At 51.5% G+C, this 27,665-nt stretch overlaps 1 protein-coding gene across 1 annotated transcript in view; it reads left to right on the top strand.

Moving 5' to 3' along the window:
- LOC119108152 (LIM domain only protein 3) overlaps positions 1-27,665 on the top strand; it is a 63,770-nt gene that overhangs the window by 13,125 nt on the left and 22,980 nt on the right. Inside the window, exons 2-7 of the mRNA XM_037231731.1 lie at positions 1,567-1,629; positions 8,839-8,938; positions 9,632-9,769; positions 21,651-21,776; positions 22,364-22,505; positions 25,304-25,334. Coding sequence (XP_037087626.1) covers positions 1,614-1,629; positions 8,839-8,938; positions 9,632-9,769; positions 21,651-21,776; positions 22,364-22,505; positions 25,304-25,334 — 553 coding nt within the window. The 5' untranslated portion in view covers positions 1,567-1,613. The remainder of the gene's footprint in view (positions 1-1,566; positions 1,630-8,838; positions 8,939-9,631; positions 9,770-21,650; positions 21,777-22,363; positions 22,506-25,303; positions 25,335-27,665) is intronic.

Here is a 27,665-nt window from a genome sequence, read left to right as displayed (position 1 = left end):
CTACATCTTCATCGGTTGGAACGTCGCCAATTCAAACCTTTACGGTCCCCCGGGCTCTACTTGGGGACCTGCATGCAGCCATTCAGTCCTGTCATTTGTGGCCCATTAGCGCACTGGGCAGTTTGAGAAGGTTCAGAATGTGACATACCTGTCATGGGCATGGGTCAAATTGATCAGGCGTTCTTGAATGGGCTGTGCCTACAAAACATGTTTTCACACTGAACTTTTCAAAAACAAACACATAATTCTGACCGTATCTTAGCGTTTCGACTCTGACAAAACCCCAAAACTAAATCATGCCTCTTTGCGCTTTGTGTTCTGCCGCAGCGCCGAAGACTGGCATGACTACGGCACCACTGCGACGCATACGTCTACCGCAGTACCCAGTCTATGGTCAAAGCTTTCAGGGATTACTGCAGCAAAAAGGGAAAGCACCTGCCAAAAACAAGGTACTAAATGAATTAGGAATGTATGCCGCAACCTTTCACCTATTTAATCCAACGCGAGCATTGAAGTGGAATGATCACTCAACGCCAAGAGTGCAGATAGCGTATCTTAAGACTGCTCTGCCTCAGTCGGCTTTGGGTGCGGTGCATGGGTCTGCGCTGGCTATTAAATGTGATTCTGATGGTAGATACTTTTTTGGCAGTCGCAATTCTTTTTCCCCGCGTCAATCCCTTCGCAGCAAAAGTCTCGAGTCGGCCCCGGATGCCGGTGGTCGCAATCAAATATTGATCTTTATTGTGAGCATTCCAATCAGGCGCCAGCCTACATTCGCTGCGTAATTTCGTCGGCTTGCATTTTTTATGTCACGCGGCATGCATAGCGCCCGCCACCCGGGCGTTTACATGACTAATTGGAAGAATTAGTGGTGCTCGCGTCGATTCGTTTCAGCTTCGGCTGCTATCGTCCAGCGTTGTCCGCCTCGGGGCGGTGACGCGACGGTCCGTTGAGGTTACATTGCTGCGCGTGGTCCTGCTGGTACAGCTCACTTTGCTCTGGGCCCACTGGAGATCAGTGGTGCGCACCCTGCTGTGCTGCTAAACAGTGTCGACTTTGACGAGATGGATTATGCAGAACGTTTTCCGTATGCCGTTTCTCAAGACTGGAGCCAAATTGTGGCCGGCAACAAAACGTCTTAAACCTTAGCAAATATTGAACGACTGAAATATAATCTCTATTCCCGTCTTTTTTTCAAAAAGGCCGTCTTTAAGCGTGTATAATGGGCCGACGCGAGCAGGCCGTGCTACTGCTACCCCGGGGCTGACTGGAGGTCACATGCTTAACCGTTGTCACAGAGGGTTGTGCTGGCTTTGCGCGATAGTGAAGGAGACAGCGGGGTAACCTCTCGTTCCTGTACAATAGCATAACCGCCGTGCTGTTGACCGTAGAGGGCGGAGGGGAGCGGCGGGAAGCGGTACTACTGGTTTAGTGGGGGGCGGGGGGGGGGGGGGGCATGGGTCTGGCCGGGCTAAGGCACTCCGATACGGTGTGCGGCTTCCGGTGTCCATGTTGACTACAGTGTCCGTCTCCAGGACACATCGGTATTATTCTCTCCTTTTCCAGGCGTCTCGCTTCGGCGAACATTGCTCAACACCGACTGGCTCCAGGACATGACCAATCAACAAGGTACTGTACCGTAATGGACACCTCCACTTCGGAGAGGTTGTTTATTTGTGTTTGAATTTGTTTGTTGACGGGGTTCTCCACTTCCGCCTCCGGGGGGGGGGGGGGGGCATATGCCGCATGAGCCTAATTCGTATACAGACGTATGGAGCGGTGAGTAAATGCACGTTTAAGCGGCTCTCTCATTGCTGAATGTCGTGGTACTGGATCCGCTGCCTGCCGCTAGGCTGCAAAACTGCATGGAGCACTTGCACCAGTTCACCAGGAATAGCAACACCGTGGCTTGCCGTGATCAGCGCGCTGAGAGGGGTGCATTCATATTGTTGCGTGGCGTAATGTGAATGTCTCCTCGCAGATTTTTGAGAGGACGCTCACAATGGTGTGGTGTTTTTGAATAGGTGTCTCCGAAAACAGCAACTCTGGTGCTTCGTTCCATCCAGTTTTCCAAAAATACATTTGAATCTGAATCGTCATAAATGTATGCATCGGAAAAATTGGAAGGTGCAATCTTACCCGGAATGAACTTCATGGGTAGTCGGGGTTAACTGGTAGGGGAAATTCCGTGCATGACACCTAAGCTCTTCTTTCATCCGGTGAACAAATAACAAAGAGGTAGATTTACTGTGTGATTGAGATTGAATTTGTGTAAACTGTGAAGGAACCACCGTCATACCGCCGATACCGGCGGGGTGTGAACTACCTTTTGACATGTGCATGCATGCTGGCCCTCTCCCTGATGGGGGGGGGGAGGGGGCAGGTCAAGGCGACCCCTTAAGGTTTTGTGTTGTTTTGATGTGCTACGACAAGATCTGAGTTTGCGTCGTCACGAAGCATGGTCTCGTAAGGATGTTGCAAATGCAAAACGTATAACTTTCCAGAAAATTTGGCCTTTGATCTGAATACCAATTGTACTATGTCGTTGAGATCAACCCATTAGTGTTTTCCGCTAATCTCTATCTGGTCGCATCGACCCCCATCAGCCCTCGCAAGGAGAAACGGCGGATCACGGCGAGGGTTAGACATTCAGTCGGTGGAACATGGAGAAAGAAAGGCAAACACCAATTTATAACGTCGTTTGATTAATGAACCTAAGCGACCTGTGTAGTCACCGATGTAGGTATGGGCGTAGGAACAGGGGGGCCAGGGGGCAATGACCCCCCACTTTTCAAGGTGGGGGGCCAATAATGTGAACTGCCCCCCCCTCCCCCCCACACTTTTCAGATTAAGGCTGCATCCGGCTTACTTTTGCGCTGCATTAAACATACATGCCTATTACATGTTCACCAGCCATCTCTCTTAAGATGCGTCATCTTTTTCGTTTGCTCATTGACTATTGCTTAGTGTTACAGCCACAAGGCCCACACAGCACGGCCTGGAGACTGCAACGCCGGACGTCGGGGCTGTTATTGCTATGACTTGCGAGCATGCATGTTAAACACCATATTTCGTAGCTTTCTTATGAGTAATGAGCTCTGACAGGATCTTGAGCATTTTAAGACGAACATGGGTTAGCCATGTTAGCACAAGGAACCCCATTTCATCTACAATCTACAGTCAGAGAGAACTCAATCTCTAAAGAACACAGAAAAACACGGAACTGGAGTCTATGTGGCAATTATTGTAATACCTGCGGTGATAAGGGATGTTGTTGCGTCAATGAGGGTTCCGGTGCTGATCCGGGGCTAACTGCGCGGGTCAGAAGGCCTCCCGTGTCACGGATGGGAACAATGTGATATGATATACCCGATTAATGCCCTCCGGATCGACCAGGAGATCCCGCCCCGTGCCACCAGAATGATAGCCAGAAGACACTTCGCGATGGGACGGAATGGCCCTTCGGCCCTTGACCGGGAACGGTAATGTACCCCTGGTGTTCTACTCAAGAGGCCCCTTGCCCGGAAGGAAATAAGGGGTCTCATTATTGTTGAGTAGAGTGGGGGTCTCCTTACTCTGGAATAGGGTGGGTCGAAATGAATATAAAAAATCAGCATGTTCATGCCATGTTTGCCTGAGAATGCTTATTTTTCAGAATGGATTAGTAAAACAAAATACATCAAAAGGTTTGAACATGCCCGCCCAAAACCTCGAGAGCAAGGACAAGGATGGCATGGGCTACAGCTTCCGTAAAACCGAACCGCTTCAGTCACTGCCAGTGCCACCAGACGGCGGACGCCGTGTTGATCTGTCTTCTGGATAGATAAATAGCTGCGAAAACACGAAAAATAGAGATTTCACCGTAACTCTTTCCGTTCGACTGTAGCGGCACGAGGTCAACACCTAGCCGTGTGGGTCACCAATAGGTGGCGCTAACGAGTGTTTTTGTGTGTGTGTGTGTGACATTGTGCGTCGTGTGATAACTGTGTGTCTCCATAGATTCCAGTCCCACTTTGCAGTGCTTTAAGGGCCAATCCGTTCTTTCCATCAGTCTAAAAATTGCAGACGTGAAATATGCGCTCAGACTGCCTTCGAAATGTAAGATCTGATGTCATGAAGCGTCCAAGGATACTTTTTCAGAAGCATAGTCCTTTTCATCCACCTGTTGACCGCAACTTAATATCAGCTGGTAGGCCGACGCCGCGCGGCCTACGGAGACTGCAACGCCTGGGGTCGAGGCTTGTGCTTCTAAAATTTTTGAGTGCGCATGCTCAAAATTACGTGCCCAACACGTGTTTCATACACCATGTAGCAGTAACGCTGATCCAAAAGTATGCAACAAAGCAGCCATACGGTCAGTTCGCAGTCAGTCATGCGGGAAACATCCGAGCCTGGGCGGAAGCCACCGACGGCGGACAGGAGCAGGGTCTAGATAAGAAACATATGACTGATGGGCGTTATTATGTGGGCGTTATTACTGATGGGCGTTATTATGATTCTTATAAGTGAATCTCCAGTTTTATGGGTTTTGTCACATTGTTTCTAGCAGTTTCAAGCCCCCAAACTTGTTTCCGCCTAAAATGCTGCGACAAGTCTTATTCTCGTGAAAAGCAGCCAGAGAAATGAAGGCGCATGAAAAATATGTCGCACTGTGAGCCATCGATCCAATTTCCAAATTCTCACCAGCCTATGTCCAGACCGTATTTTGGCATCTACACTGTGGAGACAGATGCTTCCTTAACGACCCAAAATGCCCACCCGCTCATGGAATTTCGCCTCTCCAGGAAAGACAATGTTAAAATGGAAGAAAAATCTGGGGAAGCTGGATAGCCTTATTTGCCAAATGACAGATGAGTCGAATAGGCAAGATTGTGCACCAGTGATAAACAGCTCCAGATGCATATTTAGCATAGCATGCATGCATGCATATATAGCAGCCATAACATTTGAATAAAGAGCGATAACAACCTCCATCCCTACCCACACCCCCCCCCCCCCCGCCGGTCATCGGGTTCACTTTCCAGAAAAAGTTCCTGAAGTACACCCTGAGCTTGCCCCCACACTTTCTGAAACGTTCCTGCGCCTGTGGATATAGGGTAAAGTATGACATACCTAGTTGACGGTTTGTATGCCGATGACGGATGCAGGAATGCCACGTGAATAGTCATTAAATTGTTGCGCTAGGTCCTCCCAACCAAGTATTGTCAGTGATCCCTCCGATGCAGCCTACAGACGTCGCAAAAGAGTGCTGAAACGGTGGACGTGTCACCACAGCACGCGAACCAAAACACACCTGGCATCAGAATATTGCCCCTTCCCCCCCCCCCCCCCCCTACATACACGCAAGTTGCCCGACGACATGTTCGTTACGTTTCTCAGTTCATTTCAGCCTTATACGCCTCTGAAAAAGAAACCATAATTACATTTCTCGGCGGTTCAGTTCGAAACACATACTCGTTACAGTTCCCCCTCCCCCCCCCACATCAATAGTCTATCATTTCCTGTGCACAGGGAGTTTTGTTGATGGTGCATAAGAATGTGATACTTTCATATAACACAAATTACAATGTTCTTATAACCCCTGCTAGAAATATGACATTGCTCCTTTTAAAGGTTCCCAATGACGTCCATTTTGGTAGGTTTAGATAAATTTATGTCTTTTATGATTTCGGTGTTTATGGCACGCATCATTTCATTCCTGCTGAATGAATTTAAATACGCGAAGTTGATTATAAAAATCAGGCCAATGATGAAGTGTCGCATCATTAAACACATTGAATGATGACAGAAATATCTGACGAAAACCCTGTTGTAATCAACGCCATATCGTGTGTTTGTTAGCAGACCCAGACACCAATGACTTGGTGTAAATGCCGCACACATACCAATTATGATTATTTATCCTCTAAACAAAACGTCCAGAGCCATTCCGTATCAAGTCAGTAACGTGTTTCGCGACAAAACCTAAACTTATGAACTCCTTGGTTGCCTAACCCCTCCCCTGCTCACCATCTAACACCCGGATCAGAGGCTGTATAACTAAGCAGAAGCACAGTGAAACCCCGTGTGACACATGAGTGGTCACCAGAGGCCCTTCGGCGGCCGAGATGGAGCAGTTCTCTGTGGGGCCCAGCCGAGCGTGGCGCCGCCCGGCCCGTCCCGCTCCCCCCTCGGTCGGTGGCGGTGGCGGCGGCCGGGCGCGTGTGTCAGTGCGCCCGAGCGTGCACCATTGTTCGCGCGATCCGTCAGGCGGCGGCGGGCGGCCGCGAGCGGCGCCGCGGCCGCCCGCCACCGCTTATCGCCTGCCGCGCTCCATCTCACACACCGGTCCATCACATTCAATATTCATCGCGGGCGGTGACGTCACTGGTCTGGGGCGGCGCCCGGACCAGCCGCCCGTAACGGCGCGCGTCGAATTCTTCCCCGGACGGCCGCGGAAAGGAGTCCTGCGAGAGAACAGCGCTCCCTCGGTTCATTGGCTTGCTGTGTCCTGTGATAAGCTTACGACAGTTGGTTTGTAACCCATTTTTCGCACGAGGGCTGTTTGTAGGTAGAGATTTTTGACAGGCTTCCATGGTTATTTAATTCGATTCGTTTAAGTCAACCTAGTATGGAAGCATTCCAAAAAGTTGCTCGGTATATGATTCCAGTCATTTGGCATGGTGCGAAAGTAAAATACGACACAACGCGAAAAAAACACTGCTGAAACAAGTAGTAAAACAGTCTCGTGAAAACAAAACACCGTTCGGACTTGCACTACTCAGCACGCCGAGCTTGCTGATTAATTCATACATTGTCCGAGAATTGGCGATGACCGGCGGCAGGCAATCCCAGCACCATGTGACGCGAAAAGAACACGCGTAGCTCGAGATTGACAGGCGATAGGCTGGCAGCTTCAGCAGGCCCGACGGCGTCGCCCTGGTTGATGGGCGGTGACGTAGCAGCACGCGTCACGAACAACAAACGAGTGGCGGATGACCCCAGGAACACGCGGATCCTCAGCACGCAGCAGCTCCCCTGGACACGAGTGGCGGACGGCCTCAGGAACACGCGGATCCTCAGCACGCAGCAGCTCCCCTGGACACGAATGGCGGACGGCCTCAGGAACACGCGGATCCTCAGCACGCAGCAGCTCCCCTGGACACGAATGGCGGACGGCCTCAGGAACACACGGATCCTCAGCACGCAGCAGCTCCCCTGGACACGAATGGCGGACGGCCTCAGGAACACGCGGATCCTCAGCACGCAGCAGCTCCCCTGGACACGAATGGCGGACGGCCTCAGGAACACGCGGATCCTCAGCACGCAGCAGCTCCCCTGGACACGAATGGCGGACGGCCTCAGGAACACGCGGATCCTCAGCACGCAGCAGCTCCCCTGGACACGAATGGCGGACGGCCTCAGGAACACGCGGATCCTCAGCACGCAGCAGCTCCCCTAGACACGAATGGCGGACGGCCTCAGGAACACGCGGATCCTCAGCACTCGGCAGCTCCCCTGGACTGAGAGGCAGTACAGGATAGGTGGGAAGACGTGACATTGTACCAGCATTTTACGGTCCTCGGGCGTAAAGTGGTGCCGAATTTGCACAGAGAGGCTTGAAATGCCATTCCTGGTCCTTGTAGAGATGTGCTGTTCTCAAGATATAAAATCGTCGATCGTCACATCACAGAGGGGGAAGCACAAGTTTATGACGAAATTTGTTGCGATGGGAGGATGTGGATTCCTTGCAACCCTGTGCTCTGCTGGTAAAAAGGTATGCAGCGGAATATTCTTAGTTGGGGTTGTTTTCAAATAATTTGATGGGAACTGAGGTTGAACAGTGAGAATGATCTCCTCCTATCGTTTTTTTTTTCAAGACGGGTAGGTCATAGGGGCCAGCGGAGTCTAGCTGTTTGGTTTCGCCAGCACCGGATACTAGTCTGTGGAAAAGTGGGTCGTTTGTAAAGACGCTGGAGAGGCTTGGGCCGACCAAGCATCCCCGGGGGACGCCGTGGGACAACAACAGGAATAAGGAGCCACTTCTCACTACCTGCCGCCGGTAAGCAATACCGCACCGTCTCAGCTGGGTTGGGAGGACACCGAGATCAACACTGTCGAGGGCACGGCTGAGGTCGATGTACCCAACAGCAGCGGCATCTCCACCGTCGATGCGACGCGTGATCCCTCGATGACGTCTATCGGGGTGTCCGCCACCGGATGACATTGCCGGCATGCGTACTGAGAATGATATAGGATGGGGTGAAAAGCGAGGACAGTTGTGTGCACACAAACTTTCCACATAATTCGATAAACGAGAAAGACGGAGATGGGTTTAACATTACTGAGCTCGTCGCGAGAGCCTCGTTGAGGCAGAGGAATGACAGCAGCTAGCTTACAAACGGTGGCGAGCACGCACGATATTATAGATACATTGTCGAGATTCATCAAAATACATCCTAGGACAGAAAACACTGACGAAGAACATATAGTGGCACACCGTCATGCCCATCCGTCCGGTAAAAGTGAAAGCCGGGTGGATTGTCGCAGCACATGAAATGATCTTCCTTGAACAGCTGGATTACACTTTTTATCTTTCATCGATTTATGGTCACGTTGTTTTTGGTCATACAACTACGCGACATTTGCACAAGAAGACGACTTACACAAGAATGCAACAATGGCGGTATGCGCCGGAATTTCAAATCCCCCAACACGAATGCGCGAATATGAATATCCGCACGCAGAGAAGCTGTACACACAGCGGATACAGCCCTGCATGCACGGTGGCTTCCATTTGCCACGCGCAGAATTTTCTCTCGCGCAATGAATTATTCTACAATTGTTTCGTGGTTTCAGACGTTGCCACAGCTGGAATGCCTCCCAAGCGAGAAGAGATGACCAGCTCCCAGCAGGGTCGCCAAGACTGTGCCGGCTGCGGCAAAGCCATCAGTGACAGGTGAGCACATCCTGATGTCACACGTCAGCCGCCGACGGCTGAGCTGTCACACGTCAGCCGCCGGCAGCTGGGCTGTCGCACGTCAGCCGCTGACAGGCGAGCTGTCACACGTCAGTCGCTCACAGCTAAGCTGTCACCGAAGCTGTCATACGTCAGTCGCTGGCAGCTGAGCTGTCATACGCCAGCCGCTGGCACTTGAGCTGGCACACGTCGGTCGCTGGCAGCTGTGCTGTCACACGTCAGCCGCTGAAGCTAAATACTCACACATCAGCCCGTGACAGGTGAGCTGTAACACTTCAGCCGCTGACAGGTGAGCTGTCACACGTCAGCCGGTGACGGGTGAGCTGTCACACGTCAGCCGCTGGCAGCTGATCTGTCACACGTCAGCCGGTGACAAGTGAGCTGTCACACGTCAGCAGGTGACAGCTGAGCTGTCACATTTCAGCCGCTGACAGTTGAGCTGTCACGAGCAGATGGGACGCTGTGACAGGACGCCGATCCAAATTTAAGCGGAGAGAGGGCAACAACAGCGCTTTTGGGTCGGTCAACAGCAACAGCAGCAGCAACAGCGTCAACAATATAATCGTCAACCCTGCACTAAAAGCGCAATGTTTTGTTGGTCAGTGATCGGCATATTTGCACCTGGTACCTGATGTGGCACGAGGACTGTCCCCGAGTGTTGCGCTGCGGCAGGTACATGCTGCGCGCGTTGGACCTGATGTGGCACGAGGACTGCCTGAAGTGCGGTTGCTGCGACTGCCGGCTGGGCGAGGTCGGCTCCTCCCTTTACACCAAGGCCAACCTCATTCTGTGCAAGAGGGACTACTTGAGGTAAGCCCTAACTACCACCCGAATTATCAACTTAAAATTAAAGGCTTCTAACACAAGTCTCTGCTAATGCGACGAAGGGTTTCGTGGTCCAACGTCCCTGCATCACGGGTAAAATAGTGGTATTTATATACATATATATATATATATATATATATATATATATATATAACCGTAAAAATTGACCTCAACGGCAGAAGCTGCTATCATTTATAAAATTTGTAGACGTTTTGATACTTTGCGTATCATCATTACGACAAGGGTAAAAGATACAATGAAAGATAAGTACATTTAGCCGGCGTAGCCAGACATGGCAGAGGCCACAATTAACGCGCTTAAACACGTCTCTGCGTGCAAACAGAACAGCTTGGAGAATACAAAAATCACGCCACAAGAGATGTCTTCGGCCCCGTACGAAAAAGTCTACCTTATGATCTACAGTGGATATGCAGACCCCATGATTTTCAATGGAGCCTTTTTTGGTGAATATGAAATCATTCTAAAATCCTACGATCAAAAACATTGTTGCAGCGCTCCAGCAAGGCAAAATTTGTTTAAGTGTGTGTCGCATGCAAATGAATGGTCTGCGATGGGCGAAGAGTCTGGGTGAGGAAAAATACTACCGGTGCGGTCAGACCTTCCCAAATGTTGCTGTACCCTGCAGTGCAAACTACGAAGAGTTAGACCCACGTAAGATGGTTTACACAAAGTTCAACAATATTTGCAAATGGCTACAGAGACAGAACAACTGGGAAGCTTGTCTTTTGACTCGAATAAAGATCCAACGGTAAAATAATTTACCATGTTGTTTCTTGGGGACAGAAGGATAAAATCCCGTATGTGTGGATGCAAACTCATTTTTCACTTATACCGACCGCTTCCAAAATAGAGAAATACCAGGTATTTATTTAGTCCTAGGATTTGACAAACAGCGGTTTTCTATATATTTTGCATCCAAGAAGCTCTTTATTAAACTATTAGTGATACAAATTTAAAGGCCGTTTCCCTGTAAGAATAATCTGCGCCAATCATGTTTGGAGCAAGAGGCTACACTTGGAGCTTAACAGAAGCTCTTTAATTATATTGTTTCACACTGCATAACTTAAAAGCATTGGGAATGAATGAGAAAGGGCTCAGTCTAAGACATGTGAGCGTGGTGATTCCATAGACAAAAGTTTCAAATTTGCCTTGTAACTTTTGAACTTGCACATCGAGGAAATGCAAAGAGCCTATTTCATCCTCCTCCTCCTCCTCCTCCTCCTTAAACTTTGTGTTAGAATGTTGGACGCTAAGATAAAATAAGTGAGAAATTCATCAATACGCGTCATGCGTCGAAAAAACAGAAACGAGTCTTCAACATATCACCGTTAAAATACTGGTCAAAAGTCGGGGTGCCAGTTGGATAGCCAACACCTTTCGTAAAAGCACATAAAGGTATTGGCAAAACTGAATCCAATTTGAAGACCTCTCCAAACGTCCCCTTTCTGTTTGCATAGTTTTTTCTTCTTGCAAATAAATAATAAATTCATGACGGTATGTTATAGGGGAGCGAAAGCAAGCTGCAATAAAGCAATGGATGCAAAACATGGCTCAAACAAGCTGTCCACGCAAACGTTTTTCGTTTCTTTTATTGAAATATTTGAAATAGGCCCCAACATCAAAGCTAGAACCATGCCCTTCGAAAACCCAAGTTGTAAAATGTTGTGCAACTTGAATATTAGTCAGGAGTGCTCATTTTTATATCAAGAGAATATTTGCAAGTTTGAATAAATTGGAGCAAGTATCAGATATGATGCAACAGGCTCATTTAGAACCACTGATGCACCTTTTGGGCAGAAGAGTCTGCTCTAGACAGCACAGTTCTGTGTTTAGTACATATGCCCCCCCAATTCGACATTGTTTGATTACGTCATCGTTCCTTGCACAGGAATGGTTGAGGGCCAATTGATGGCCATGATTTCTGGAGATCGCCTTCGCGAATGTCATACATGAGTGCCTCGACAATTACATTTTCTTAGCCTCGATCGCCGCGTAGCTTGTGGAATGGCAAGATTTGGATGCCGTTATTATGACGCCATGAATACCAAGGTGACTTTGAAATGCTCTTTCCGATATACTTTTCACAATTTGTGTAGGCGTGTGGCTCAAAACCTTAGAGGAGCGTGGAACCCAAGAAGGGGAGGATTGTGAACAGTCCCGGGAGGTCTTCAGGATGGCTATTTCAATTCTAAACCCCATATAAATGTGAAGCACTCCCTCTAAAGGTGTTAGCAATGATGCAAGCTATTTGGATAGCGTAAAGGAGGGCGTGGCACTACCCGAAAAACGGCTTTAAATGAACAGAGGATTGATGTGCTTTTGGAAGGTTATACAGAACCTCAGAATGGTTCCCGAATGCATGACAATCTTTGTACAGTTCGTCAGTAATCATTCCCAAGCCCATATCGTACTTAAACATAGCTTAATTCTATCCTCTACCTGCCTAAAATATTTTAATATTTTTCTCCAACATCTACAAACTTTGAGCAGCCACTCACAATGAAAATCAGTTTTTCAATGCATGGCTGTTTATGATAACTATTCCCGCTGCCCTTGTCAGACATGAAAACAAAGATTTTTTGTCAGAGATCAATGGTTTTAACAGACTAATATTTGCTCCTGAAAAAATATGAAACAAGTTACAAAATTGTCGAAAGAGAAGCACACCGACCTGTTTCTTAAAATTCTTAAACTGAAACGGTCTGACAACGAAAAATCGCCAAGGGCACGAACTAGTTTTTTAAAATACAGCAAGTATTTAGAGCAATCGAACATTCATACCGGGAGCCTGAAGTCCAAACCGGAAACTAGACCCTTCGTAGAATCGGGTACGCACCAGAAGAAATTTAAAGATCGCATTATCATAAACGGCTACGACCTTTTTTCTGTCGCCGCTGGGTTCTGGTGTGAGATGTTTGGCAGAATGCCCTTGAATTTTGTAATTTTGTGACACTGATATTGTAAATAATCGGTATTCTGATTGGATACGCACATCAGCAATCAACAGGTAAATCGGAAGCACTCTGGCTGGTTACAAGAACCAGCTACGTGGTGGGGTCATCAGTTGGCGGTACTTCTAACTGATGAGCTGGATTACTAACCTGGCTTGCATATCGATATATTTTAGCGTATGTCTGGAACACAAACCAGACATTCTGAATCCTGTATTCATCAGTTTGATCCTAATTTGCAACGTACAATATAGGTCTGGTGCGCAGGAAAATTAGTCGTCGGGTCATATGAAACAACGTGAAATAGCAAAGATAGCAATGTTCTGCATTTCAAGGTCCTAACTGAGGAACAACTGACAAGTCAAAGGCATCGGTGTCATTTTATTATCTTGCGATACTTTTAAGAGCTTTGGTAAAAACTGCGTCTGCATTCTATCAGGTCGTCCTTTAACACGCACTCGGTGGTTCAACCACGAAGGTTTCCAGAATGATTTTCGAACGGCGCGGCGTAGCTGTGCCAGATTTTCAACTGCTGTCGGAAATAAACAACGGATCTTTAGATAGAAAAAATTACGTGTCTTGTAAGGTCGCTGACTTATGGGAGGTCAAATTCGGACCGTGGCTTTCAGCGAAGGCCATTTCTAGGAAATCGCTTAATCCGACGCGACAATGGAGTGTTAGGCGAAGCCTATCGTGTCCATCTAGCCTATCTATCTATCTATCTAATCCTATCTATCTAATCCTAGCCTATCTATCTAAGCCTATCTTTGAGATTGTTTCATTAGCAACAAAACAAATAAACTTTAATTTACAGCAAATTCAACTGACCTAGGGTCAGACATGAAAGTCAGGCCAAGGTCAAAACTAAACTGCTCTTTACTCGATATCTTGTTGCATGGGATAGTTTCTGGTGCTCATTTTAAATTGAATTTTGACGGAGAACGCTGCAGACATGTGGCATGGACTTCTTGAATGTCAAAGTAGGTCACTGATCTAAAACCACCCAGTCCAACAGCTGGTTTTAGGAAACTTCTGAACTGTGTGATACCGCCCGTCGCGCTGGCACATTTTCGAATAGGAAAATAGAAGAAATATCATAGGTTTTTGGTGATTTGACCTTCTCATGGTCAAAAAGACTCTTGGTTAAAAGGTAGCATCATGGAAGACATCTCGTAGGTATTTGCTGCACTTGATCTCCGAAAGGTTAAGAAGCTCGTTGACTTTATGTGAAAACCAATGATACTTTATCATTAGCAGACATCTGGGTTCAAGGCGGTTGCATGAGGAGTTCTGGGGTACTGTGGGCACCAATATTGAGTTCGACCCTGTTTGACTTTATTTGACCCAAAGTCATAACTAAGGAACTTAATATTTTGACACAGGCAATTCACACAGAAGCCAATCGACCTCGTCAATTTCAGGTCTCTTGCTCTCTTAGTGCTGGAGGTCTCAGAGGGGAAAACTAACCTGCACCCGAGCGAAGAGTATTCAGCCAGCAATCCTGGCGCGTAGTAGACATTATTCAAATTCAAAAGCTCTGGCAGATGCTGTGGGTATGGGCTTACACTTAAGTTGTATAATGTCCTGCTGATGTTTATACTGTCTTGCAATGAAATAGTGTCTTGCTTCCTGCTCATGCAATGCCATCAGAGAGCTAAAAGATGCTGCTATTCCAAAAAAGGGAACTAGAGACATTTGCCCCCTCCACCCGCTGTCCCTGGAAATGAACGGTGGTACCAGACAAGTGCCTGATATCCTGCAGTACCGTTTCGAACAAAATGCGTGTTTCACATCATTGTATGACCCCCAATGTGTTTTCTTTCTTGATTTCCGACAGAAAAATAGATAAACGAAATCGAATTGTTGTCCCTGTAGCTAGATGCCTGAATTCTAACGCAGCGTCTGGATATCGCAAGCCTTCCGCCTTCCAGGCAAGCACAACAAGGATAGAGGCATACCGTTTCAGCACGTTGGCTACTGAAGAGGGGTGCGCCACGTTTGAATTCTGATATTCCGCTTAATTCATTTCGGCTCTCTCTGTCAGCATGTGTCTCTAAGATGGTTATAAATACGCGCATATCTATCGCACTTCCGTATATATATATATATATATATATATATATATATGTATATATTTGTGTATATATATAATATAGATGATAAAGATTTCATACAATACATCGTAATATTGCATAGTTCATTATTACCTGATGTATTCCAATGAAAGCCCTGTGGTCTGCGATGCAGACAAAGGTCGGCTATGCGCTATATGCATGCCATCCTGCAGGAAGTTGCAAGCTTTGAAAAGAACAGGGAACAAGTTCGAAATTGCATTCACATTTCGCAGTTAGCCTGGCTGCGAATAATCGAAATTCATAGTGGCCTCAACAAGTAAGAACTTACATATTCTTTAGATGTTCAAGTGATATCGTTCCAATGATGTGATATTGTACGTTCAGGTCTTTCCTTTGTTGGTTCTCTGACTGTTTGAGCAAAATGGATTATGTACCATCGGTTCGTTACACCATTCTGTTATTTTTCGTGAAACATGGAAAAATCAGTGTGGTGGAGGCGGATTATAGCTCTTTTGTAATGGTTGTGCTTTAATACAGTGCGCTATGTTTGCATGTCACGTATAATTCTCGCCACAATGACAATTTGGCATACGTGTTGGCAAAGCGTATTGTCGTGGACAATACCTGAGCAATAGGTAACCGTGCGAGTGGGACGCGCTCTCGGGAGATGCTTCAGCTTATTGCCCACCTACACCTCGGTGCATTAGTGTATGTATTCGTTAATAACTTAGGCTAACGTCAGACGTTGGAAGGCCAGTGATATCCTAAGTTTTGAGGTGGGATTGCCTCTTATATTTCACTACCTCCCCATGCCATTCGTAGTAGATATCAAAGCCCAGCAGCACAGAGCCCAGTCAGCCACGTAGCCATGAAGGTTAGCCAGCAGCACGGAAATACGCCATTTATTTAAATTTTAACATCACTGCAGCATGCAAGGTCATTGACATTAATAATAGAGCACCAAAAAGGTTATACGGAAATCGTTGCAGACCTTTCACACTTTCCACAACTTTGCATCACCAGGTGAATGATTACCGAAAATGTAGGCAATGCAATGCTATTTAATTACCACTAATCATATTGGTAATGGTGGGGCATTACGTGTGTTATTAGTTAGTGGTGTGGCATAATATGTGTCAACCAAGCATGATGTTTTCACTATGTGCTTTCCAGTACATAGCTAGCAATCAGCTACGCCTGCATCATCAGCTGTGCCATGCTGCCTGTATGGTAGATAACGGCTTCGAAATTACTTCTCAAGCTATGGTCACTGTTTCTTACTATCCATTTACTTATGGAATAATTAACCCAATGGCATGTTTACCTCAATTATTTAGGATGCCTTTCCATTACTCATGATGAAAATAGATATATTTATAGGATTGCAGCTCCTTTAATCGGGAATTGCTGCAGTGGGTACCTAAATTCAGCTAGTGTCTCTCGAAATTTAACTTATTTTCCATCCTTTTAATCCATTTTGCTTGGAAAATAAAATCTGATATAGTAGTCCTAATCCATACGTTAACCAAATTATGTGGTACGGTTCAAGTCGTCTCGCTGATCCGTCCTTTCCCAGGAATTAATCCCATCCGTAAAAGCTTTATTCTATTGGAATTATCCTTTTTTGTCGCTTGAATTTTGTCTTGTGGTCACTCTTGCGGCAGCAAAGCGCAGATAACGCGTTTTGCACGTGTTACATATAACACAAAGTATACATGCAGGTATATTTTAACGATTTAATCAGACCTTGTTTCAATGAATGGATTTCCGGGATCTGAGCTCACACTAAGCAGTGCTTATTGTGTGAGCACTGGACCCTACCATCCGATCCGACTGAATCACGTCGGTTTTTTTCTTTTGATGCCCGGGTAAGAATTCCGACTGCCTTGCAAATCAGTCAAACTGACTGCACCTATTCTTTTAAAAAAACGCACAGTCGTTGCTCCATTCCGGGACATGCATCGCCAACTACGCACGCGCCTCATTAAAGAATACTCAATATAATCAGAAAGCAGAATTTTCTATGAATATCTCATCCATAACCATTCTGTATCAGCCCACCGTGCGGTTAATTACCGTGGTCGATTACAGGCTTGCCTTCGGGGGCTGCACTCCACCGAAGCACCTCTGCTTAATTTATCGGGCGACGCGCTAAGCATTCGAGATCAGCGGTTCCACCCAGCGATCCACACTTAATTTCTGCCAGTTGTCCGCGCGATCTCTGCGATATTGGCATCATCAGGATTTAAATTCGCAGACCTTCCTCTAATCCAACGCCGCCCGGATACCCTTTGTATGGTCGCGGCCGCTAAATTGTCTCATTTATTTCGGACCATTGAGGCTGCAAATGCGGCAATTTATGTTTGGCACCGTTTGTGGGATCCGAGCAGATGGTACGCCTCCAGCACGGAGGTGCCCTGAAATATCGCCACACACCAATCTCGCTCATGATTTACCGGCGCGTATGCAGATGCGGCGTTTTATAAGCCCACTGCGCTCATATTTTGTTTGTTAGTATTCATACGGCAGTTCGTAACTCATTAATTGTGACGCGTGGGATTCGAAGGAGTCCAACTTTAAATATGGTAACATTAGCGCGATGAATACAAAGCGGAACTATTTCGCCGACAGACTCATCAGACGGTCCTGTTTTTCAAGTGTTTAGATGACTTTTGCTGTCGGGTGGGAAGCTGAAAATTTCACACCTAGCTCAGCTTCAGAAAGCTGAGTGGGACCGCGCTCAGGCACTCCAGTATGATGATGATATTAGTGTTCCCCATTATTGGTATCTGGTTCGGTGCGGTGTCCCAATCACTGTCGACTTATTTCAAAGACTAGATTGCTAGGGTCCGTTCATCCCACTGATTGGTGGATCGTAGTTACTAAGGAAAGCCCTCTGACAGAAAAATAATGCCTCGTGAAATGTAGGCCGAGGATGGAGTATCTGATGTGAATGTTAGCTGTTTGTTTCCTGTGCAAGGCAAATGCGTATCATCATTGCCACCTTGGTTTATTCCATCGGTCGATCACATAGAGACAAACCATAAGCACATGATTTAATGGCAGGATATTTTGATCATGGGAGAAAGCAAAAGCCTGCCCCAGTTTGCTTTATTCGCAGTAGTGGGTGGACGGCAAAGGAATAGATTCATTCGGGTCCAGTTTATTGCTAAGTACTTTACGGACACATTGGGACAGGCAGATCTTCCAACAGGTCAAACGTTTGCGCCAGGTCTAAGACGGACGCTATACATTTTAAGTCCAGGCAGCACCAAAGAGGTGCTGTGAGCTCTGCGCCTCGCGCTGCTCTGAGGCAGCGTTAAAATTATTTTCGTTTATTTTCGTTCGAGTTCGAAATATGAAGGCCATCGAGGTTAGGAGTGTGACTGAAGATGACAATATTTGCAGTGGAAATCCAGGTGGCCATGTGAAACGTACGTGATTCATGGGCACTAAACTTCCGCGAATTTGCGGGCTCCAGGGATGACACGCTCCCTGTGGGCGTTCGCAATAAATGCTGGGGCACCTCGCACCCGGCCGCTCAGCTCCGCTCTCCGGTGGCCGTTGGTGTGTGCACAGCGGCACAGTATGCGTTTTCCGACGCAGTGGCTGCGTAAGACGCTGGGGTACACACGTGGTCGTGCTTTGCGCGACGGGCTGCAAAAATGTGACATAATATACCGCATTAGAGGACACGAAATGGCAATTGCGACGTCCCTCTCATATTCTCATAGGACACCAGGCCATCGCCCGCAGTGGTCAGGCCAGATGTGAGTCGTGCAGGACTGCCGGATGACGAATTTCCAAGGTGTGTCATCGCAATGGCCGCTTCCGTACTCGTTGAACGCCTTAACTTCAGACTCACATTCGGCGGCCGAGTAAAGTTGGTTTTATCCACAGCTAACTTCCTCTCGGGAAGGCTTTCCTGTGCCGGAAATCGCCGCCACTTATCCCCCACGACACAATCTGTCGCATTAAATCCCGCAACCGACACAACCGTTGTTTACTCGTCGTCCTGATTCATTCCCTCTCCGAATAACTCAGCCGAGCCACCGCACCAGAGGCGCTCCACGCGTCTCATCTGCGCGCTCAGCTATCCAGACATCTGCCAGCCGGAGCACGACCCGTGCCAACGCGCGCGTGCCCGCTGTCGGCGCTCCGTGCCGCGGGGCATCGGGCGCCGATGGCGCTCTGATTACGGCGACTCGGCTGCCGTCCGTCGGCGGCGCGTCGCCGGTGGCCGGCAGCCGCTCAACACGTGGCATCGTCGCCGCTCCGCCGCGGCCGCAGCCACCATCGCCGCCGCCGCCGCCGTCGCCGCTGCGCCCGATAAAGGGCCGGCTGTATAATTGAGTCGGCGTGATTGAGTTTTGTAAATGTTCCCCGGGGCGTTTTGGCGCCGCTATCGGCGAGCCGTCATAATGTGCGGCTTACATTTTCTGGTTATTATACGGTATTGAGGGAGCGCCGACGGCGATTAGGAGTGCGATAGCGGCGCCGGATTAGACGGAGCCGCCGGCAGCCGACGTGAGACGCTCCCGCTGATGGGACTGCCGACCGGCGCGCCAGCGGGCCCACGGACGGCGCGGACTGGGCTACAGACGGCGCAGCGGGTTCACAGGCGGCGCGGACCGGCCTACAGACGGCGCGGACTGGCCCACAGACGGTGCAGACTGGCCTACAGACGGCGTAGCGGGTTCACTGACGGCGCGGTGGGTTCACAGACGGCGCGGATGGGTTCACAGACGGCGCGCGTGGGTTCACAGATGGCGCGGGATGGTTCACAGACGACACAAAGGGTTCAGAGACGGTACGGACTGGCCCACAGGCGGGTTTACTGACGGCGCGGTGGGTTCGCAGACGGTACGGCGGGCTCACAGACGGCGTCGTGGATTCACAGACGGCGTGCGCGGGTTCACAAACGGCGCGGGATGGTTCACAGACGGTGCAATGAGTTCACAGGCGGCGCAAAGGGTTCAGAGACGGCACGGACTGGCTCACAAACGGTGCAACGGGTTCACTGACGGTGCGGTGGGTTCGCACAAGGTGCGGTGGGCTCACAGACGGCGTGGCGGATTCACAGACGGCGCGCGTGGGTTCAAAAACGGCGCGAGCTGGTTCACAGACGGCACAACCGGGTCACAGACGGTGCGGATTGACCCACAGACGGCACGGTGAGTTCACAGGCGGCGTGGACTAACCCACAGACGGCGCGTTGGGTTCACAGACGGCCCGGACTGACCCACAGACGGCACGGTGGGTTCACAGACGGCTCGGACTGACCCACAGACGGCACGGTGGGTTCACAGACGGCATGGATGGGTTCACATACCGCCCAGACCGACCCTCAGACGGTACGGTGGGCTCGCAGACGGCGTGGATGGGTTCACAGACGGCACGGTGGGTTCACAGGCGGCGCGCACAGTGGCCTAACCAGGAATTCGACCAGGACGGGGCAGGTGGGGTTACAGGAGGCTCTACCAGCCTAGGGACCCTCGTCGCCGCTTAAGCCCTGTCTGCCAAAACGGTCCCTGTTTGGTATTGAGTAAACATGTTTATGCACGGGATACTATTTTGATGCCTCGGGGATAAGTTTTGTATTTCGGAAGCCGTAAGGGGTTTTCAACTGCCAGCATGTGCGGGGTCCCCGCCAAAACCAGGTAGGGAGGAGGGTCAGAACAACTCCCTCCCTTTGCTACGTCACAGCCGTGGTATACATCAGTAAGGCTGCGACACGAAGACCTGATAGTATCCCGCAGATACAGCCTTATTCAAGGCAACGAGGAGCTAACGGCACCACCCCAGGGATGACCTTATTCAAGGCGGCGGGGGGGGGGGGGGGGGCTAACGATGTCACCTGGGGGATGGTGTTATTCAAGGCAGCGAGGGGCTGAAGGCATCACCTCAGGAATGACCTTGTTCAAGGCAGCGAGGGGCTGAAGGCATCACCTCAGGAATGACCTTGTTCAAGGCAGCGAGGGGCTGAAGGCATCACCTCAGGTATGACCTTATTCAAGGCAGCGAGAGGCTGAAGGCATCACCTCAGGAATCGGCTCAAATTGTCACTCAGTTGCTGCAACGCTGCAGGAATTGGATTTCGAAACAAAATCCTGCCTTCCTTACAACAGATACAGTTCAGCAACGCACATCATACGTGCTGTGCATCGTTGAACTGTGTCTCTGTAACGTGGTATACTACGAATTTTTGTTTCGTAAGCGACGTTGTGAAGACGCAAATGAACAATTGTTAGTGCTCTATTTTGGCTGGAACAAATGGCCGAATTACGAAATACAGTCCAGCCGACCACTGTGGTTGAGATTGAAGACGAAACACGTCCGTTGGGCATGGTGATAAAAATGGAGGTCTTCGCGTTTATCATGTTTGTACTTCATCCACCACTGCCGTTGGGGTCTGGACTCACGGTTTCGCCACCGTTTCCTACTCTGCCTTACCTGCCCGCTATCCGCCCATCTGCTGCTTCCAAGGTTGTAATCATGCATTTGAGGAGAGGTATAGGAGCTATGCTTAAAAACTCCATAGATTTGCTCTGATAACTGCAAAGGACACGTGAATACGGCTGGCAATGACAGCAAAGAAGACCGACCGACAATACTTTGCGACATCTCTTGAAACAGCTAACGGACATTTGTAGGAATCATCCCGCTTACGTGGTTATACCCCTAATTTTCATCAAACTTCGACCCAGCCCAGTCGTTAACCGCTTCATTCGGCCACCTACGGGCTGACCAGACTCGTGAGGGCCTCTCAGCCGCAGCTGGTGTTCGGCCGATGACGCACCGGCGTGGCTCGCGCCGCAGGCTGTTCGGCAGCACCGGCTACTGCTCCGCCTGCAACAAGGTGATCCCGGCCTTTGAGATGGTGATGCGTGCCAGGAACAACGTCTACCACCTGGAGTGCTTCGCCTGCCAGCAGTGCAATCACAGGTGAGGAGGCCACAGCGCACGTTGCAGCCACAGGTGAGGCGGTCACAGTCCGTTCCAGCTGCAGTGTAGACCGACGCTCGGGGCTGCGGCTGTATTGGCTGCCAGGGTGACCGATACGGAGATAAGTTATGTTGTGCGCCCAGATCTTGCATGCCGTTCTGGTAGGTTCGGTTGTTGGCATTTCATACATGAAACGTGGATGTGAATGCTGTCGAGGGCTTTTAACGTTCTTTCTTCTGGCCGATGGCTCAGGATTGAGAATGACTGCTGCTTTTGTGGTTTATTCCAAAGTGGGCTTTGACTGATTTTTAGGCGAACTTGGAGTCACTGTTAGCACTGGGAATCAATATCGTCGCTAGATTTAGATTGCGTCACCGCACAAGAGTTCAAATGTGATTACCTGGCCATTACTATGCTCGGCTGACCAGGATACCTACCTTTAGTTCAAACCCAACATTTCTCATTCAACGCAACGTCAGGGGATCGCACTTCCAGGAATGAATGGGGCCACCAGTCCTGGACTTCTTTGGTCGCAGTCGCCTGCTGCAGGTCGTTGCTTCACGCCTTCATGTCTACCCTCATTCCAGGTTTTGCGTGGGGGACAAGTTTTACCTGTGCGACAACAAGATCCTGTGCGAATACGACTACGAGGAGCGGCTGGTGTTCGCGTCGATGACGTTCAACCCAACGGCTATCGCGCACATCAAGCGCTCTACTTCCCACCTGCCGGTAACTGCCTGTTGGGCGCTGCCCCGTCGACAGCCCTGTGACCAGGGACGGGACAGGCCGCTCCACCGCCGTACAGCCCTGTGACTAGGGACGGGACAGGCCGCTCCACCGCCGTACAGCCCTGTGACTGGGGACGGGACAGGCCGCTCCACCGCCGTACAGCCCTGTGACTAGGGACGGGACAGGCCGCTCCACCGCCGTACAGCCCTGTGACCAGGGACGGGACAGGCCTCTCCACTGCCGTACAGCCCTGTGACTGGGACGGGACAGGCCGCTCCACCGCCGTACAGCCCTGTGACTGGGACGGGACAGGCCGCTCCACCCGCCGTACAGCCCTGTGACCAGGGACGGGACAGGCCTCTCCACTGCCGTACAGCCCTGTGACTAGGGACGGGACAGGCCGCTCCACCGCCGTACAGCCCTGTGACTAGGGACGGGACAGGCCGCCTCCACCGCCGGTACAGCCCTGTGACCAGGGACGGGACAGGCCGCTCCACCTGCCGTACAGCCCTGTGACCAGGGACGGGACAGGCCTCATCCACTGCCGTACAGCCCTGTGACCAGGGACGGGACGTGCCTCTCCACTGCCGTACCGCTCTGTGACCAGGGACGGGACAGGCCTCTCCACTGCCGTACAGCCCTGTGACTGGGACGGGACAGGCCGCTCCACCGCCGTACAGCCCTGTGACCAGGGACGGGACAGGCCTCTCCACTGCCGTACAGCCCTGTGACCAGGGACGGGACAGGCCTCTCCACTGCCGTACAGCCCTGTGACCAGGGACGGGACAGGCCTCTCCACTGCCGTACAGCCCTGTGACTGGGGACGGGACAGGCCGCTCCACCGCCGTACAGCCCTGTGACTGGGGACGGGACAGGCCGCTCCACCGCCGTACAGCCCTGTGACTAGGGACGGGACAGGCCGCTCCACCGCCGTACAGCCCTGTGACTGGGGACGGGACAGGCCGCTCCACCGCCGTACAGCCCTGTGACTGGGGACGGGACAGGCCGCTCCACCGCCGTACAGCCCTGTGACCAGGGACGGGACAGGCCGCTCCACCGCCGTACAGCCCTGTGACTGGGGACGGGACAGGCCGCTCCACCGCCGTACAGTTCTGTGACTGGGGACGGGACAGGCCGCTCCACCGCCGTACAGCCCTGTGACTGGGGACGGGACAGGCCGCTCCACCGCCGTACAGTTCTGTGACTGGGGACGGGACAGGCCGCTCCACCGCCGTACAGCCCTGTGACTAGGGACGGGACAGGCCGCTCCACCGCCGTACAGCCCTGTGACTGGGGACGGGACAGGCCGCTCCACCGCCGTACAGCCCTGTGACTGGGGACGGGACAGGCCGCTCCACCGCCGTACAGCCCTGTGACTGGGGACGGGACAGGCCGCTCCACCGCCGTACAGCCCTGTGACTGGGGACGGGACAGGCCGCTCCACCGCCGTACAGCCCTGTGACTAGGGACGGGACAGGCCGCTCCACCGCCGTACAGCTCTGTGACTAGGGACGGGACAGGCCGCTCCACCGCCGTACAGCCCTGTGACTAGGGACGGGACAGGCCGCTCCACCGCCGTACAGTTCTGTGACTGGGGACGGGACAGGCCGCTCCACCGCCGTACAGCCCTGTGACTAGGCACGGGACAGGCCGCTCCACCGCCGTAACAGCCCTGTGACTGGGGACGGGACAGGCCGCTCCACCGCCGTACAGCCCTGTGACTGGGGACGGGACAGGCCGCTCCACCGCCGTACAGCCCTGTGACTGGGGACGGGACAGGCCGCTCCACCGCCGTACAGCCCTGTGACTGGGGACGGGACAGGCCGCTCCACCGCCGTACAGCCCTGTGACTAGGGACGGGACAGGCCGCTCCACCGCCGTACAGCTCTGTGACTAGGGGACGGGACAGGCCGCTCCACCGCCGTACAGCCCTGTGACCAGGGACGGGACAGGCCGCTCCACCGCCGTACAGCCCTGTGACTAGGGACGGGACAGGCCGCTCCACCGCCGTACAGCCCTGTGACTAGGGACGGGACAGGCCGCTCCACCGCCGTACAGCCCTGTGACTAGGGACGGGACAGGCCGCTCCACCGCCGTACAGCCCTGTGACCAGGGACGGGACAGGCCGCTCCACCGCCGTACAGCCCTGTGACTGGGGACGGGACAGGCCTCTCCACCGCCGTACAGCCCTGTGACCAGGGACGGGACAGGCCGCTCCACCGCCGTACAGCCCTGTGACCAGGGACGGGACAGGCCGCTCCACCGCCGTACAGCCCTGTGACTAGGGACGGGACAGGCCGCTCGACAGCCGTACAGCTCTGTGACTAGGGACGGGACAGGCCGCTCCACTGCCGTACAGCTCTGTGACTAGGGACGGAACAGGCCGCTCCACCGCCGTACAGCTCTGTGACTAGGGACGGGACAGGCCTCTCCACCGCCGTGCAGCTCTGTGACTAGGGCAGGACAGGTCTCTCCAGCACCGTTAGCTAAGCACAGAACGCTGACCTGTCACCACCAGGCAACGGATGATAGAGTGATCCACCTCCCACCTGACGGAGACACCAACTAGCGATGGTTGCTTGCCAGTGGTGTTTACCTCCTAGGCGACCCTGCTACTTGCCGCTGAATGGGCAACGTTGCGTCTTGGTGACTTGTTCCATCTCATTTGCCTTTGCATCCTTGCTTGGAATGGCCTTGGTCCTGGCCTTGGTCAGACAAACAGCCGAGGTTATCTTGGCGCAAGTGTCCGGCAAACCGTCAAACTACCCAGTTCCGCCACGCGGACGCTTCTGCCGCAGTGTCCGACGAGCGTGGCGGGCGGCGCGGTGAGCGGGCAGCCGCAGCGGCCAGCGGCGGTGGCGACGCAGTACGGTGGAGCGGCGGCGGGCGGCGCGGCGCGCCCCTCCCAGCCGGCCGAGGTCACCTCGCTCAGCAGCGGCTACGACAGCCCTGACTCGCCGCTGCTCGACAAGTGAGCGGCGGCGCGGCGCGGCTGGAGTCGGCGGGACGCGCTGGTGGGTGCTGCTGACGACGGCGCCGGCTGATGGCGCGGCGACGTCCTGGGGCGCGGTGCTTCGTCGCTCCACCGGGGTCTGGTGTCGGTGTGCACAGGCCGACGGCGGCACCCTCAAGGCGGTGTCGGGAGCGCACGCGCGCTGGGCCCGGCCGACTGTCTCATGAGGCGGGTAGTCAGAGGTGGGGGACCTTGCGGACCTCTCGCCTGGCTAAAAGGATCTCAAGATTATGTCGCTGCCTGGCCAACACCGTTCTCGTGCTGACTGTCACGAGTGGCCGCGTGTGTGAAATCCGAGCTTGACTGGCGTTGGGGTTGACAGAATCGGTGCTAATTGCAGTAAGATGGAGGCGGAACCATAAGCATATGCGACAGCGGTGACAAGCAGTGCACGTACGTGGAAAGCTTAAAAAGGGAAAGGAAATCTCTTTGATGATAAGTGCGATGTCCATATCACACCTCTCACGCAGTAGCGGCGGATTTAAGGAACAGGTTGACCTATCCCTCATTCCACCCTTAGCAAATTTATCATTATTCCCGTGGCGTCGCATGGACAGAAACGTCGTAAATGTCGTGCTTGTCTCTCACTCTCAACTCCTCAGTGGATTCATCGACTACAGATCTCACACACAGCTTACATACCACCGCAGGCTCAGGAAAAATGGCTTGTTTCTCTCGCTGTGTCTGTTGCGGCCTGCTGCGGAGAGATATGTTGTTCTTCCACAATTCCGGCATTCCATCACCAACCGATGATCTCTTCCGAAAAAGCGCCGAAGAAAGTTATTGTTATGATGTACGAATATGAAGGCGATCTTCACTGAGCTCGATTTGATGGGAGCTTGGGCGCAAATCCATTGAGTTTGATTTTGTAAGTCGTGGTAAATATTGCGTCGAACGATACATCTGTGATGTTACATGCATAGCCATGTTCATCATGGCGTCATTTTTGACTGAAATCTGGTTACCGGGCCATCTGACGGAAGAACAAGGAGCAATGTCAACGAACCCCCCCCCCCCCCCCCCCCTCCAGAGTTTAAGATTATTTTACTCTGAGACGTTGGATGCAAAGAAACTAGATTCAAATCGCTTTCCCCACCTTTAAATGTTTAGAAGATCCACTGCCAGTCATGTCACACACATCAGAGATTCGACGGGTCTAAAGAAATCAAGCCATATCGTGATTAGGAAAAGCCGAGCTTCCCCATGCGTCGACTGCGTGAGATGCTCTTGACATCGTTTACCAATATCCATGTTTTAGAGGTGTAGGCTGCAGGTTGAAGCTAATATTTTCCGTTTACACTTACACTGTGAGTGATACTAGGCAAACTAATGGCTCGGAAAAGGGCTTTGTTTGCATAGGTATAAAAGCATTTATGGCTTAGGTGTGACGTTGATTGTAATTGGGATTGGCACATCGGGTTTCCTCTATCCTGCTGGGTCCTTCAAAACGTCCCGATGGTTTTTCTCGTCCTCACTCTTTAATTTCGATCAAATGTGCTTCAGATGAGTAAAGAGCGCGGGCGCGCCGAAGCCAGCAACCGAGTTTGGCTGGCTCCGGTTGGCATTGGTTCCCGAGCCGCAGCGGTGGCGGACGCGGGAGGCGCACGCTGGTCATGCCTCCGTGAATGACTATGGTCTGGGTCAGATCGTCGCGTCACCAAGGCCGCCACATCCGTATCAACGATTGCGCGGAACCTCACCTGGTACCTGCGATGTCACGCGCTGTCTCCTCACGGTCTGTGTGGATGGACGTCCCGCGGCGTCCGCGTCTGGGCGGGCCGGGGTAGCGAATGGTTTGTTGTTGCGTGCAATTTGTTGAGACCGTTTCTAGTCGTTGGACGTGCGGTTTGCAGGCCCGTTTCAAGCGGTGTGTGTGAATACGTGGTTGTAAATAAATCACTGGAGCAGCTTTATGCCACGGCTTTGGTGGTTTCAGTTGTGGTTTAGGCCTCGGTCTGCGGGTTGTAACGCCACACACTGCACCCATGTACCACGCCACCCCTCGGCAGACCATGCGCGCTGCGACGGGGCAAAAAGCGTAATTTATGAAGACGGGAACTCCCTCGCCGACGCAGGCTGGTCTTGCCTGTGCTGGGGTCAAGAGAGGAAGTTTGCAAAATTATCTCAAGCTCTTGTGCTGAAAATAT

This window comes from Pollicipes pollicipes, unplaced genomic scaffold, assembly GCF_011947565.3.
Source record: "Pollicipes pollicipes isolate AB1234 unplaced genomic scaffold, Ppol_2.1 Scaffold_6686;HRSCAF=7923_pilon_pilon_pilon, whole genome shotgun sequence".
Taxonomy (NCBI): domain Eukaryota; kingdom Metazoa; phylum Arthropoda; class Thecostraca; order Pollicipedomorpha; family Pollicipedidae; genus Pollicipes; species Pollicipes pollicipes.
This window is presented reverse-complemented; position numbering and strand designations above follow the sequence as displayed.